At 37.4% G+C, this 13,793-nt stretch overlaps 1 protein-coding gene across 1 annotated transcript; it reads right to left on the minus strand.

Moving 5' to 3' along the window:
* Positions 1-1,571: 1,571 nt before the first annotated feature.
* On the minus strand, positions 1,572-13,241 carry LOC120301334 (vomeronasal type-2 receptor 26-like). The gene is made up of 7 exons (XM_039328444.1): positions 13,030-13,241; positions 12,038-12,326; positions 10,493-10,895; positions 10,050-10,393; positions 8,153-8,377; positions 5,757-5,883; positions 1,572-2,491 (listed from the first exon to the last, which is right to left on the minus strand). Exons 1-7 carry the CDS (start codon positions 13,239-13,241, stop codon positions 1,572-1,574), a joined length of 2,520 nt encoding a protein of 839 aa, XP_039184378.1.
* Between the last annotated feature and the right edge of the window lie 552 nt (positions 13,242-13,793).

Consider the following 13,793-nt stretch of genomic DNA (forward strand, 5'->3'; position numbering starts at 1 on the left):
GCACCCAAGGCATCTATTACTATTGGTACTACTTGCAGGAAATGCTATACCATTTCAGACAAATGGCTGTCCAGACTTCTTAAAAACTTCCAGTCTTGGAGATTCACAGTTTCTGGAGGCAGGTTGTTCCACTGATTAATTGTTCTCACTATCAGGAAATTTCTCCTTAGTTCTAGGTTGTTTCTCTCTTTGGTTAGTTTCCATCTGTTGCTTCATCTTGCTTTCAAGTGCTTTGGAAAATAGCTTGATTCCCTCTTATTGTGGCAGCCCCTGAGATATTGGAACACTGCTATCATGTCACCCCTCATCCTTCTCTTCATTAAACTAGACATACTCAATTCCAACAACTGTTCCTTATGTTTTAGCCTCCACTTACCTAATCATCTTTGTTGTTCTTCCCTGTACTCTTTCTGGTGTCTCAACATTTTTTTTACAACTGGATGCAGTATTCCAGGTGTAGCTTTACCAAAGCATTGTAGAGTGGTATTAACACTTCATGTGATCTTTATTCTATCCCTCTGTTAATGCAGCCAAGCACTGGGTTGGCTTTTTTGGCAGCTGCAGCACACTGGTGGCTCATATTTAAGTGATTGTCCACTAGTGTTCCAAGATCCCCTTACAGTTAGTACTATTGAGCAAGGTACCACCTATACCAGGGGTGTCAAACTGCCGGCCCTCGGGCCAGATGTGTCATCCAGAAGCTGCACCCACTCCATTGCTGGCAATGGCAAAACCATCCCGATACATTATGTGACTTCACGTGATGACGCGAGTTTGACATGTCTGACCTACCTGTGCATATACTTGTGCATTTGGTTTTTCTTGCCTAAATGTAGAATCTTACTTTTTTACCATTGAATTTTATTTTGTTAGCTAGCGCCCAATGTACAAGTTTGTCAAGATCCTTTTATACCTTAAGCCTATCTTCTGAAGTGTTGGCTATTCCTGCCAGGTTGGTGTTTTCTGCAAATTTGATGAGTTCCCCATCTATCCCCTCATCCAAATCATTGACAAAAATGTTGAGGAGCACTGGACCCAGAACAGAGTCCTGGGGCACCCCACTTCCCTCCATGTAGATGCAGTTCCATTGAGGACATGCTGAGTATGGCCAGTCAGCCAGCTACAAATCCATTAGAAAGTTCTCTTTGTGATTCTTTAAGTAGATCCCTTAGGATTAATTATAGAATCATAGCAACACTCTGGAGCCAAATATGTAGGTGAATTTATCTGGGTAGCCATGTTCAAGAGCACCATTTAAAGTGTAGAGGCTGCAAAGAATGCTTTTTGAGCTTTTGATAAATGAATGAGGAAGAATCCATTAGCTTACAGGTTGGGAGGGGACACTCCTACTGTATATAGAGCACATAATTATTGGTGTCCTATATAGCAGGCAATGTACAATACAACACACATACATACAGACTTAAGAATTTCAATCTTAAAATTTTTCACCAGATTTTCTGTTTTATGGTGTATATATATATATATATATATATATATATATATATATATATATATATATATATAATGGAAAATTCAAGTATTAATAAAGAGAGAAATAAAGAAAAGGGTTATTTTATGTGCTTAGTACTATTTTTTCTTTTAATAAGCTGCTCTCTATTGTTTAGCTCTGGCCTAACAATGATTATATAACATTTTGGGAAATATATGCAGCCCAGCAACCCAGCACTAGAGGCCAAAATGGAGAAAACCTCCACAGCCACCAAATATTTGCCTTTGGTGCTCAGGTAGGATGGAACAAAGGAGAGCCACACACTGCAGAAGATCAGCATGCTGAATGTGAGACATTTGGCCTCATTGAAACTGCTGGGGAGCTTCCTACAGAAAAAAGCTACTGTGAAACTGGCAGATGCCAGAAAGCCCATGTAACCCAGGACACAGTAGAACATGATAGCTGAACCTTCATTGCACTGCAGTATGATTGCCTCAATTTCTGAATGGGTGTCAACATCAGGGAAAGGGGGAAATGTGATCAGCCACAATGTACAGATGCCTGTTTGAATCAGGGAACAAGAAATAACAATGGAGGTGGCCAAGCCCCTTCCCATCCATTTCCTCATCCTGGATCCAGGCTTGGTGGCCATGAAAGCCAGAACCACAGTGATGGTTTTTGCCAGCACAGAAGACACAGCAATTGAGAAGATGATTCCAAAACTAATTTGTCGGAAGAGACATATTATATTGCCAGGTACAACAAGGAACTGCAGTGAGGAAAGGAAGCAGAGGAGGAGGGAGATGAGTAGAACATAGGTGAGATTTCGGTTATTGGCCTTAACAATGGGAGTATGGTGATACTTCAAAAATGTTGCCAGCACCACCATTGTGCAGAAAGAAAAAAGGAGTGCCAGAAAGGTTAGACATATTCCCATTGGTTCTTCATAGGATAAGAAAGATATTTTCTTGGGAAGACATGAATCTTTGTCCTTGCTTGGATATTGGTCTTCTGAGCATTCAGAACAATCTTGCATGTCTGGAATTTAAACATACAATTTTTATGTGGTCATTATATTATTATTTTTATTCATTGTTTATTCATTTTTTTCAAATAACAAAATAATAGAAAAAAGGAGCAAAACAGATAAAGAGATACAGATAGAAATAGATATATAATCAACCACATGCATAACAATCTCCCTTTAAAAAATGAATATAATGCAACAGAACAAACATGGTCAAGGTATTATTATGTACTTTGGGATCCTAGGCCTATCTTATTTTCTACTGTTGCAATTATGACTCAGTAAGGAGAAGTTAGAATAGTATTTCTTCTCTTAAAAGACCTTTTTCATGGTTATTACTGTGTTCTTATGTGTGTTCTCTTAACAGATGCTTTTTTAATAATTGTTACTGTGTGCCTTGCATTTTGTCTATCTATCTAGTTCGATTGGTCTATTTTTCTCTAGACCAGGGGTGTCAAACTCAATTTCATTGAGGACACATCACCATTATGGTTGCCCTCAAAGGGCCAGGTAGATGTGGCTGGGTAGGCATTCCTAGGTAGGTATGGCTAGGAGGGTATGGCTGGGTGGATATGGTTGGGTGGGCATGGTCATTCATGCCAAGGGACTCCAAGCAAGGCTGGGATGGGGGATCTGGAGATCTTCAGTAGATGAAGGTGAGACCAAGGTAAGTGATAAAGTCTCATCTACCATAGGAGCCTTGCTGTCTTCTGGACATGAGACTAAAAGGAAGGTCAACTGCCCACCTGCTGGATGGCAGACAAGACTTAGCCCATGGGATGAAAGCCAGGCAGATTGGAGTATAGAGTGTCATGGGCCAAGTATCAGTGGGGGCTGGCTCCAGGTTGTTCTCTCCACCATGTGACAGGGCCAGAGAGGGGAATGTGGCACTATATGGTGAATGGGGAGACAGGAACGCAGGGTGGCACAAACTAAGCATTGGCATGGGTTGGTTCCAGGTCATCCTATCCACTGTGTGACAGGACCAAAGAGGGGAATGCAGCACTCATGATGGATGGGGAGACAGGATCATGTGACAGCATGAGACATCTATGGAGAAGGATGGCCTGAGCAGAGAGGAGGATGGGTACAAACCTGTCCAGAGGAGAATCCAGGTGCCTGGTTAGTGCTGATGGCCTCTGGGCTGCCTAGAGGCTTGGGCAGTAGAGGGCAAGTGCCCAATCTGACCAAACTCCCAAGCACTGGGACCCTGAAGCCCAGCCCAACCCCACTTCCCTGAGGGGGCACCCATCTGCACTTACTTCCTCCTCAACCTGCTGCTGCTGATGGTGCCGGTGACACTGTGGGATGAAGCAAGGCAAGACCATGTGAGGCAAGGCCAAGAGAGGCCAAGCAAGGAGAGGGAAAGCCGGGTGAGGCAGGGGAGGGAGAGGAGAGATGAGGCAAGGTGAGGAGAGGCTGGGCAAGGCAAGGCCAGGTATGGTGAGGTGAGGCTGGGCAAGTTGAGGCCAGCAAAATGGGGCTGAGTGAGGAGAGGAGAGGCCAGGCAAGGCAAGGCCAGGAGAGGAGAGTGAAGCTGGGTGTGGTGAGGTGAGGCCAGGTGAAGAGAGGCAAGGCTGGGTGAGGAGAGGCAAGGCCGGGCAAGGTAGGGCTGGGAGAGAAGAGGCAAGGCAAGACTGGGTGTGGCAAGGCAAGTTCCAGAAAAGTGGGGCCAAGCAAGGCGATGAGGATGCATCATTTAATTTGAGTATATAGTATTGTCATGGGGTTAATTTGTTTTATTTATTTATCTATTCTACTATCTATCTATCTATCTATCTATCTATCTATCTATCATCTATCATCTATCATCTATCATAAATTAAACCACCCATCTCTCTCAAAGATATCAGAATAGTGTACAATAAAACATCAAAATATAAAACAATATATAAAAATTAAAATGTTAAAATTAAAATTTTGAGTTATTTTTTAAAGGAGGTAAGAATACTTAACTTTAAAGATTGCTTGATCAAGCAAAGGGAGGGCTTTCACAGTATTAACCAAATTTGTGTCTGTGTGTTCCTTTAGACTCCATATGCAAGCCCACAGAGCCATGTTTTAACTCCTTTTTGAAAGGCCAGGAGAATGGGATTCTGTCGCAGGTGCTCACCACCCCACTTGCATGAGCATTCACAGCCTTACTGATGTGAACAATGGGTGTTTGTACATGTGCATGAGCACCCACCTGCCTTTAACTCATCCACAAAATCATCCCTTCTTTCCCCCTTGCCCTGCTCTGGGTTGCCAACCACAAAAGTTTGGGAAACTCTGGTATAGAAGGGCCCACCCATAGCTACTCAATTTTAGCATGGTTTAGTCGAAGTTTGTTGTTCTCCAAAAGCCTCCAGGTACCACAAAAGAACATCCATTGTATCACTCACTTCACCCAGGACATACATACCTACATGTAAATGTTCAAAAAGAGTGGAGTGAGCCCTGAGCCCTGTGGCAATCCATAAAGTGCTGTAAGCTGAACCTCTTGCTCCCTATTATCACTGATTTGGCCCAGCCTTGGAGAAAAGAGATGAACAGGCACAACACTGTATCACTCACCTCCAACTCCATAAGCAGTCCAAAAGGATACCATGTTCAATAGTATTGAAAACTGCCAAGAGATCAAGAAGAGCAAGGATGGATATATTGCCTTCATCCTACTCCTACCAGAGATTATCCATTAGTGTGACCACTGCAGTTTTAGTACCATATCCAGGGAAAACCTGACTGAAAAGGGTTCAGATAATTCATTTCTTCCAGGATCTTCTGGAGTTGCAACACCACCACCTTCTCAACCATCTTTCCCAAGAGGGGGAGGTGAAAGTTTGGACGAAAATTGTCCAGAATGGTAAGGCCCAGTGATATTTAGTATACTCTGAGTCACAAAGTATTATCTTGTATAAGACAGGTGGACAAATAACTTTCTAAAAAAAAACCCACCATAAAATAAAATAAAGAGATCATAGGATAAAATCAAATGAGAGTTCATATTCAAAAGAGCTTATAACGGATAATTTAATACAAAATTAAAGAAAAGAGAGAAAAGAAACCAACATCATTAGTGATGTTTTAATCAATCTCTTGATTGCTTGAATTATTTTTTAAATCAGCTAAAGATTGTTTTATAGAAAGAGTTATACTAAAGTCTAAATAGATCAATAAACAAATCTTTCCTACTGTGCTATCCAGGCTAAATAGTGGATAGTGCTGTGCTATCCAGGCTAAATTCTGGTGTAAATTTACAATCTTAAGATGATTTATGCTCATATCACTTCTTACCCTTCTGACTTGAAATTTTCTCTTCAGGACATGGAAAACAATCATAGCAGCAAAATGGCTTCCACTCTTGCTTTTGTTTGAAATAACCTGGAAGGCAGCTCTCAGTACATACCGAAACAGGTAGGGTCTGCCCAATAAGGAAAGTAAGAAGGAAAATATTAGCATTCAATTTGAAAAAAGAGATGAAAAAACATGATTTGATTAATATTTAGCAAATCAAGAATGCAAATTGTAATGATTTTTTTCTCATCCATATTATCATCAAAGCTAATCAAGAATGAATATGTTTCCTGTTCTAGTAATATTATAACTATAAGCATAAACACAAATATAAATGCAATCTTTTTTTCTAAATATAGAAATATTTTGGGTTCAAAAATTAAATCAATAGCACTCATCAAAACCTAAGTGTCTTTTTAGTCACTTAACATATTTTATAAAACAAAATGTAATGCAATGAACTGGATTATAATAAAAACTTTTTTAAAGAGGCAATTTACATAGGTGAAGATAATAGAGTTAAAAGAGGGAGTATTGAAAAGATATCACATACTTTGAAATGTAGTGCAGTGGAAGCCTTTCCCATTAGTGCAACTTCAAAAACAAAGCATCACAACCAAATATGTGGAACAGTGTCTCTGGTCTCAAACAGAATTTTCCATATTACTCTTTCTTTTTACCCTACCCTGAGCTTTCAACTAATGGCAAATCCAAAACTTGAATTGGTACTTTTCCACGAGAAACATCTATCCTCTTGTCCATCCAGGTCATGACTGTCCTCTCCGGCTGGTTAAACAGGGAGTTGTTACAGGACATTATTATTCATGTAGGAATTATTATTGCAGGACAATCTGGCCATCATAAACAACAGTCAAAAAGTGAAGCTTCTGAAAAGCTTTTCTCAGGATATTATGATGCTTCAATCCAACTTTAGTTAGAAGAAAGAGAGAACCAATACTAGAGGCAACCTTATGGGAGCAGCCACTGGGTTCATCTCTCCTGCTGACAGACATATACTGGATCTATCGACTCAGGAAGCAATGTACCAAATCTACATGGACAAGCCAGGAGCATACGTCTGTTATATGCACCTTCTTAATTATGGAATAAATAATCACATTTTTAATTACAGGATATATATTTTATTCAGTTTATTAACAATTGTTTTAATGTGGCTTACTTAAAAATCTTAATTTACATTTTTCTATTATGTCTAATAACATAGATAATTATCAGAATACAAAACTAAAATACAGTATCTACCAATGATCTTACATTACAAGAGGCTTCATCAAGCATGCTCAGCACTGAATCTGGACCAACTCATTTTGGCAGACCATCAGCTCTTTTTCAAATTCTTATTATATTTTGTTCTTCTAAACTTTTAATTGTTGTTCAGATAAATCATCAACAACTATTTCCTGTTAAACTTTATCTTAAATATCAATATACTTTATTCCTAAAATAGCTCTCTCTGAACATTATTTCAAATAACCCTAACCCTAACCCTAACTAAAAACTAAAAATTGTATTTGTTAAAAAAAGTCTATAACCTTATTTTAATGAAATATTTTCATTAGTTTAATGAAAAGAAGGACTAGTTTAGTTTAATGAAAAGAAGGACTAGGGGTGACATGATAGCAGTGCTCCAATATCTCAGGAGTTGCCATAAAGAAGAGGGAGTCAAGCTATTCTCCAAAGCAGCTGAGGGCAGGACAAGAAGCAATGGATGGAAACTAATCAAAGAGAGAAGCAACCTAGAATTGAGGAGAAATTTCTTGACAGTGAGAACAATTAGGTGGCGCAGCAGTTAGGAGTGCAGTACTGCCGGCCACTTTAGCTGACTGTGTTCAGCAGGTCAGCGGTTCAAATCTCACCGGCTCAAGGTTGACTCAGCCTTCCATCCTTCCAAGGTAGGTAAAATGAGGACCCAGATTGTTGGGGGCAATGTGTATATATATATATACATTGCTTACTGGTGTACACCGCTTAGAGAGTGCTTGCACTTAAAGCGGTATATAAGTCTCATAAATAAATAAATAAATAAATAAATAAATAAATAATCAGTGGAACAACCCATGTCCAGAAGTTGTGAATGCTCCAACACTGGGAGTTTTTAAGAAGAGATTGGACAACCATTTGTCTGAAATGGTATAGGGATTCCTATCTGAGCAGGGGGTTGGACTAGAACATCTCCAAGGTCCCTTCCAACTCTCTATTCTATTCTATTCTATTCTATTCTATCCTATTCTATTCTGTTCATTTTCATGTTAAATGATTTTTTTTATTACTGTCACAGTCATGCAAGAAAAAGATTCAGAATCTACTTGGTTGAAAGTGTTTTCTGTGTTCATTGGCATTGAGCTGTTTTTGGACATCATTAATTAAGGACTTACTTGATTGAAACTGCTGTGCCAAGTAATAGCTTCATCACGAATGGTGAATTTTTCCTCTTCAACCCAGGGATCCAGCTTCCCCACTTTTACTCGATTGAAGGATTGATTTGGGAATGTGACCCAGTTTATAATATCAAATCCAACTATCAATTCCCTCCTCTGATTGAACAGAATCCTATCCCCAGCACTGTTATTAAATGAGACTCTCTTCAGGAATTGGTGGAGCTTAATATCAATGAAGATCCAAAAATTGGTAAGGAAACAGAATTTAGTAATGAATTTATTTATTTTTTTCATATCAACTGCAGACGTTGTAATTCAGCATTTGATGCATCTGTTTAGTCCAATTATAGTATATCTTAAATACTCACTGACAAAGCTCCATACTCCTTATTTCCCCATAAAAGCAACACTTTCTTCTGTGTCATTTCAGTTTAAAATAATAATAATGTTGATGTAGTCATAATGTTCTATTACTAAAAAAATTCTACCAGCTATAAAATCCCAAGTATAAAATTAATTCAGTTGAGCAGCTGTAAGAAGCATTAGAATATAATTTCCTGCCTATGTGGGGGAGAGATTATTTGAAAACTGAAGAAAAAGCAACCAAATTGCCCTAGAGTACTGTATATAGAATTGTACTTACTTTCTAAAAAATATTAGGTTGCTAACAGGTCAGTTTTATTTTAATTTAATTTAATCATGGCATCCAAAGTTCCAATGAATCTCTCCACTAAGCCATTATTCAATAATTATAGTGGAGAACTGAAGTGAGATTTTTATTTATTTGTAATCTGCTTTTATTATTTTAAAAAATAACTTAAGGCAGCAAACCTATCCATCATACTGTTCTCCTCCTATTTTTCCCAAAACAACAAACCTGAAAGGTATGTTAGATTGAGAGAAAGAGTGACTGTCCCAAATTCATCCTGCTCACTAAGGTGGGACTTGATCTCATAGTCTCAACTAGAATCAGGCATGTCAAACTAACAGCTCATGGGCCAGATGAGTCATGTACAGGCCACACCCACCCTAGCTCTGCAAAGGCAAAAAAGTTGTGATATGTGACACGTATGTGATGTCATCAAGTTTGACACCCATGCACTAGATCAAACTAGCTCCCATTCATAATCCATATTATGAATAGCCATAGTTTCCAACGACTCATGACAAGACAGGAGTAGTTGAATCCATCAAGATTGAAATCAGTAAATTTCTCTGCATAATAAGATTTTTAATATTCTGATTTTCCTGCATTTAACCTCTGTAGTTTATAGCTTACTTCTTCTGGAAGTATACACTTCTATTGACAAGGTGTATTGGGCTGTATAAATCCAAAGTGTCTCCTTCTACTCTCTGGATTGAATATCCTGTTTTGAAGGCAATCAGTATAAAATATATCTTCTAATTGTTCTGGTTGTTTATACCCCATGGAGAGCATTACAGGATTTTCCATATAAAGGCCACTTCTTTTCCATATCAACCCAATAAAACAAATTACCTTCCTTTTGATATGATCATGTATCAAAATTATATGTTTAAAATTTTGTAGGAATACAATGCTGCATTTTTAACTGATTAAGAAGCCTAATTATTTGTAAAGAATATTGGTTAGATTGTAAAATGAAAACAAAGTAGTAATCTGAAAATCAACATAACAATGCATGAAGCAGTACATGAACCTGAGTGGAAGCTATGTTAGTTTGAAGGATAGAAAGCTATGAAATGATGTAGTTGGTGTAAACCAGATTTACCTATATCCCTCCTTTGTATTATATCTCATCCCTTCATTATTTTGACTCACTATGATTTATAACAAAAAAGAGTACCTTGTGTATGTATGAAGGTGTGTGTATACTGTATATAGAGGGGAAAAAAGCAGAACACAAAGACTTACCTGCCATGGCTGTTGCTTTTGAATATTCTGTTTCCTTCCATTCAGCATTCCATTGGATTTTTGTTCAATCTGCATGTCATGTAAAGCTTGAGCTACAATATAAACTGCATTATATATATTGTAACTATGACCAGTCATGCTCATTTCAAAAAGAGCCCCAGGAAGGTCCTCCAATTTCTCCTTCAGAGTACAAATGTTACTATCTTTCTCATTCATCGAGGGACTGGGAAAGGAACAGTAAAATGCATGTACCCACACATCTTTGATAAAGCCATCTTCTTTTGATAAGAAAGGGTCTCTTCCCTGAACAAATTGCTGAAATCCTGGAATTTCATTGGAGTAAACTGAAAAGGAAAGAGTACCAAAGATATCTTGAATATCCCAGGTCCTTTGGTAAATCATTGTTGCAAGATCCATTTGGGAGGGAACGACCCACACTTTACCTTTCGGTTCCATAGACAGCGATTCAATTTTAGGAAGATTTAGCAACAATCTCAGATGCAGAAGGGTTATTTCATAAACTATTACTGCATTGGCTTTACTTTTCATAGTGAGATAAAATGTATCCACTAGCCACTCCAGGTCCATGAATATGTTTTTCATGTGTAATTGTTTAATTATTTTTAGAAAGGCAATGCAAATACCATGAAGAGGAAATGATGAAAGGATCATCCTTACAAATCTTTCATCGTCATCATCCCTCACAAAGATCCCAACCCAGATCCATTTAAAATGCACAAGCAGCTGAAGAAGTCCTTCATATACCATACTTTCATGTGGGACCATATGATAGAAGGAAAAAGATTTGCTTTGATCTGGTACCTCTGGGTGGGATCCATATATAAACTACAGGAATAAGAAAACCAATAGGAACTTAGTGAAATCAAAGAAATGAAGAAATGGTTAATAAAATGGCAATTATACCAAAGCTACTCTAATTTGGGAAGTCAATCCAAAGCATCTAGCAAATTTTAGTATCTATCAGAATTTATTTTACCAGCCTTATTGCTTTCTAATCTTTGTATGATAGATTTGTGGTACTCCCATTTTATGTTACTGATGATACTATTTTTTTAGAGACATGCTTGAATTTCAGATTGGTTCACTGGGGTTCTCAGAATAATGGTTTTCAATGAAGTTTTTGAAATACAGTCTTGATTGATGAGTGGATTGATTGATTGATCAATCAATTGATAAATTAAAGATTAGCTTGCTTTCAATTGAAAATCATCTTCAAGAGCAACTCTCAATAATGTCACTTACAACAGTGTTTCTCAACCTTGACAATTTTAAGGCATGTGGACTTCAACTCCCAGAATTCCACAGCCAGCATTGCTGGCTGTGGAATTCTGGGAGTTGAAGTCCACATGCCTTAAAATTGTCAAGGTTGAGAAACACTGACTTACAAGAAAGAAAGTGAGAAGCTTCTCATGGTAAAGCTCCTAAATCAGAAGATCATTTTCTAGTTCTCTTTGCCTAAAGGTCATATTTCTTTCAAGATGATTTATAAGTTCTCAATCACCTCACTTGGAGGAAAAAGAAGTGAAAAGCCTCCTACAATAAAGCTTAAAGATTCCCGAAAAATAATGTCTAGCTCTCCTTGGATGACGATCATATTTCTTTCAATGTGATTTATAATCTGTTCATTCAGTGCACAGTAAATATTTCAGTTGAAAATAATTTGGGATATCAATAAAGTCCCTTGCCAATAAACAACTGTCCTTTTTTCTATTTTCATTACAATAGTCTTCTAAACTTCATGTTCCTTTCATAAGATCCTTACAACCAGCCTATTATTTTTTTATTAATCATTCATTATCTGCATTGTCTCAAGTTCTAATAAATTGGCTTTTTAGATGGTTTATTAATTAAGGAAAACTAAGTACATGTGAAGCACACACTGGTATGTTTCCAACTTACACAAATGTAAAAAGTTCATTAAAATCCTGATGACATCATAAGGTCTCACAACTCACCACACAACTTACTTGTGGAAGTTTGTAGATCCTCAAGATATCTGCCATGTCAATGGAGATTTCAGGATAAATAGCACCAATGACTGAGACCAAGTTGTTCTGGATGCCACACTTATAATTGGGGATCATTCTCTTCAAAGGTGAAAATAGTTCCATTGTGGCATGATAAATCCATTTTCTACCATAGCTGTCAAAAATATTGATGCCCAAGGTAACATTAGGCAATATCTGAGGGTTTTCATTGATCTCTTTCACAGCAAATACCAAAGCCAAAATATGCTGATAAAATTTAGTCTGGACTCTGCAATAATGATTGTAGGTGATAAAAGGAACATATACCTAGCAGAAAACATTGCAACAAATATGTGGTCTATCCAATTTTTATGTTTTTGAAATCAATAATCCCTGTATCATGCATTGCATAACAAGTGTGCATTTGGTTTAGCTCTGTACAGTTTTGAAGAAAATATACAAACATCTCAGTATCTTAAATGCTCTTTAATTTTAACCAATATTTGAAAGTTTTTCTAATCTGAAAAAATCAGTAAAATGTTACAGAACAGTATTTTATTTCTAGGCACACCTAGTTGCAAGAATAGATTTCTGAATTTATTCAGAAAAAATCAAATTAATAAACTAAAGAAGGAATTAAAAAGAAAATCATAATTACAATTATGTAAATGACCTAAAACTTCAGTGTACCCAGAAAATATTCCTATACAAACATGGATTATTTTGAGATCCTCTTTATTTTTTATCTTGCTGAAAGTTGGTTCAATGAATAGCAGGATTTCTGTGGTACATTGTCAGGATCTTCTAATCTTCAATTAGCAAAACTAAGTAGTTCCTTCTATTTTTTTTAAAAAAAAACCAAGGGAATTAATCAGGACTAAAACATTTGAACTAGATAATGTGTGTGTGTGTGTGTGTATGTGTGTGTGTGTGTATCACAAATACAAATATAATCTAACAACTCTTACACCACATGGGTGGGAAAAACTTACATGACTTCATCAAAAAATGAAAGATAGGGATCTTCCATGAAGTTTTCAAGTTCTATAGGAATGAACATAAGAGAAGTGATGCCACCAATGATGGGATCACCAGATTGGAAATAGTTGTGAGAAATAGGACGGGGATCACCAATAATGCAGTTTCTCATGTCATTTTTTGAAACCATAAGAGATAAAACCAAGAGGAAAATTATCATGGTCATTGTGCCAAATGTACATCTAGAACAGAGCTTGTCTAATAATGGTTAAGCGCCTCCAAAAATAGACTAGTGTCGTTGCCTTACAACCCTACCATCACACTATCACAATTGTTGTGAAACCTTGAATTCACCTTATCAGGAATTATCTTGACAGGAATAATTTGTGTTTAGACTAAAGCTACAGATCAGTACAGCCAGGAAATATTGGTAGCATTCCTAAGGTCTGAGTCCTTGTTGGTTATAGGTTTGCCATAAGGACTTCAGCAATAGGCAGAAATAATAATGGTATTTTTGATAATTACAGATGGTGGAAAGACCTGTTGTTAGGTTTCCATTTCTCTGTGGTATGTGAAGAATCTGTTTTCTCACGTATAGATACACATGTTTGCTAGCAATTAAAAAATCAACAAAGTGAGTGTCACTTTTGAATGAGGCAATGTTACAGAAACTGAATCCTATCTCCAGCATTGTTGTTAGAATAGAATGGAATAGAGCTGGAAGGGACCTTAGAAGTCTTCTAGTCCAGCCAGCCCCCTGCTTAAGCAGAAGAACCTA

This window comes from Crotalus tigris, unplaced genomic scaffold, assembly GCF_016545835.1.
Source record: "Crotalus tigris isolate CLP2741 ecotype Arizona unplaced genomic scaffold, ASM1654583v1 scf7180000024376.1991246, whole genome shotgun sequence".
Lineage (NCBI taxonomy): Eukaryota > Metazoa > Chordata > Lepidosauria > Squamata > Viperidae > Crotalus > Crotalus tigris.

Excerpts from the sequence above, each read along its gene's own strand:
- LOC120301334 (XM_039328444.1), bottom strand. The coding sequence starts at position 13,241 with ATGACCATGATAATTTTCCTCTTGGTTTTATCTCTTATGGTTTCAAAA. Across the intron at positions 5,884-8,152 it reads GGCACAGCAGTTTCAATCAA|ACCCTACCTGTTTCGGTATG; the intron begins GTAAGTCCTTAA and ends CTTATTGGGCAG. Across the intron at positions 2,492-5,756 it reads GAAAATTTCAAGTCAGAAGG|ACATGCAAGATTGTTCTGAA; the intron begins GTAAGAAGTGAT and ends TTTAAATTCCAG.